We start from the raw sequence: 2500 nt of genomic DNA, 5'->3' as shown, positions 1-2500 counted from the left end.
ACAATGTCTTTAGGGCCTCTAACCTTCCTTATCAAAAAAGCGTCAGCAATCGTGAAGAGCGCGTACAGGCCACTTTCAAACATCCCACAATAGACCGTACTCATAAATGGTGGCCAAGAAATTATTCTTTCGTCTTTGTGCTAATCAGCTAGCCTCACTTTCGAGCAAAACTTGTTTTGAATTTTGTTTGTGCTAACGAGGCTAGTGAGGATGATTAGCATAAAGACCAAAAAAGAAGATGGTTTTTAATCACGTGATGAGACGGCCATGTTGGTGATGGCTCATGTTTTTCATTAGGATAGAGTCAAATTCCCAAAAGACGTTTTTTCTCTATTGTTCTGTGCACCAACATGGCTGCTGTGACGTCAGCTGAAAACTATCAATTCACTACTTGCACAATCCCATAATACACCTCTATTACCCTCCAAAACTTTTCCATAACCATTGTTTGCAATTTCTCCTAGGACATGAAAATGTCCCAAGAGAAGTCGAAAGCAATGCCTATGCAGATTTTTGGGTGGTAAAAGAGATGTATTATGGGATTTGTGCAAGTAGTGAATACTCTTTATTTGCACTCCAAAATTTTACATAAGCATTGTATCCAGTTTCTCTTGGGACTAACAATAGTCCCAAGAGAAAACAATGCTTATGAAAAATTTAGGAGTACAAACAAAGAGTATTATGGTATTTTTGAAAGTAGTCTAATCGCTCCACTGATTCCAACTCCACACACCTGAGTCCCAGTGTCCTAAAAATGATGTAAGTTCTGTGCAGGGAGAATGCCTCCTGTACTGTGGGAGCTGAGTGATTAACATAGAGGGACTGGAATAGAACAGATACAGTCGTATGAGACAATCGTACAAAAAGTATTTGAATATTGACCGCTTAGCTGCTGCTAACCCCTGCATAAATGTGATTGTGATTTCGAAACTAGAATTTTAGAGGAAAAACGATCCGAATTAACATTGCTGACTCTAAGTGTAAGGGGAAAATCTTTAATATCGTGGTCAAAAACTGCGGAGAACAACTGACGTTATCATGAATCCATTTGACGTAGTGTTTGAGGCACTCGAGGCGTGATAAGTGGTGAGTCCAAACCACTCGTGGTCACTGAAATAAATAGCTGGCTCCCAACGAAAAGCACAAGAAAAGACAAACGACTGGATTACAGACCAGATCTATGAATAATTCCTGGTAACGCGAATCTTCTGCATAGTTATCCAACTGAGCATTCAACCGCTCGGCGTCTTTGAGATAACCATAACCTTGGTGCAACTGAAACAAAATGCATAGGACAGTTGTTTGTCAGTCGATACTTTAGTTACGTGGAATGCCACATCCAATAGTCCATTTTACAGGCGTGTGCTTAGTTACCTGGCCTGTGAATGAAAATGAGGCTGGAGTTGACCTTGTTTTGATAGAAACCTCACTGCCTTTGTTATGTAAATTCTTACTAATTAGCATGACAACAACATCATTAACATAACAAAAGGAGGGAGGTCTGTATCATAAAAAGGTCAACACCAGCCTCACTTTAATTTAAAGGCCAGGTAACTAAGCACACAACTGTAAACCGCCGTATTTGTTTGATTGCACTCACGTGATAAGACGGCCATGTTGGTGCCAAAACAATAGAAAAAAGTGGTTCAAGTTTTGCATAATAATAGAGTCAAATTCCCAAGAATTTTTTCACTATTGTTCTTTCCACATGATCGCCGTGACGTCACGTGCAATCAAAGGATACTCCAACCTCTAACCCAGGCTCTCTCTCTCTCTCAGGGACGAGAAGAGAGAGAGAGAGCCTGGGTTCGAGCCGGTTGAGGATACTCTCAGTAGGGGCAACAGTAACGTCCGCGGAAACATCAGCTCAGAAAATAATTTCGCGATTAGTTCATCTTGTTCACGTTGTACAAAACGGGCGACCTACCAATTTAACTAGTAGATTGCTACGAACGGAAAATTAAAGGGAGAAAATGAACGGTCCAGTTTTTCACGCTCACATTGTCCTCAAAACCTGAAATGTGGTTATTTTACGTTGTTGTTTTGTGGAGTATGTCAAAGAAATGCACTAAATCGAGTGCAGAATATCTGGAATATGTAGCACGACTATTTCACCTCTCTTAACCAATGACATTCTTGTTTTGTGACGTTTCCGTAGGCGCAGGCTTTCGTCGTTGCTTAAACTCCATAGTCTCTGCATTCTACATGACTGGGATACGACCCGGCCACGAGCCCCCGGTGGCCCGTTTGCGAATTCAAGGGCATCACTCTTTTTGGAACGACAGGCACGCTAACTGACAGTGCCCAACGTGAACGCTCTAACTGCATGGGCGTCTTGAAAAAAAGTTCTTAAACCTGGTGACAAAGCTATTAATTTTTGGAATTCACCTCAATTGTTGTTTTAGTGATTCTATATACCGAGAATTTCCCGCCAACTTCAGGTTATGTGAATTATTTCTTCCCTGTATTCAGTTGGAGCAGGTTTGACCTGCTTCATAGC

The 2500-nt window shown here is 41.2% G+C and overlaps 1 protein-coding gene across 1 annotated transcript in view; it reads right to left on the bottom strand.

Moving 5' to 3' along the window:
• LOC138038725 (chloride channel protein C-like) overlaps positions 1–2500 on the bottom strand; it is a 41945-nt gene that overhangs the window by 4069 nt on the left and 35376 nt on the right. Inside the window, exons 21-22 of the mRNA XM_068884762.1 lie at positions 1174–1275; positions 734–822 (exon numbers count right to left, since the gene is read on the bottom strand). Coding sequence (XP_068740863.1) covers positions 734–822; positions 1174–1275 — 191 coding nt within the window. The remainder of the gene's footprint in view (positions 1–733; positions 823–1173; positions 1276–2500) is intronic.

This window comes from Montipora capricornis, chromosome 2 (assembly GCF_036669925.1).
Source record: "Montipora capricornis isolate CH-2021 chromosome 2, ASM3666992v2, whole genome shotgun sequence".
Lineage (NCBI taxonomy): Eukaryota > Metazoa > Cnidaria > Anthozoa > Scleractinia > Acroporidae > Montipora > Montipora capricornis.
This window is presented reverse-complemented; position numbering and strand designations above follow the sequence as displayed.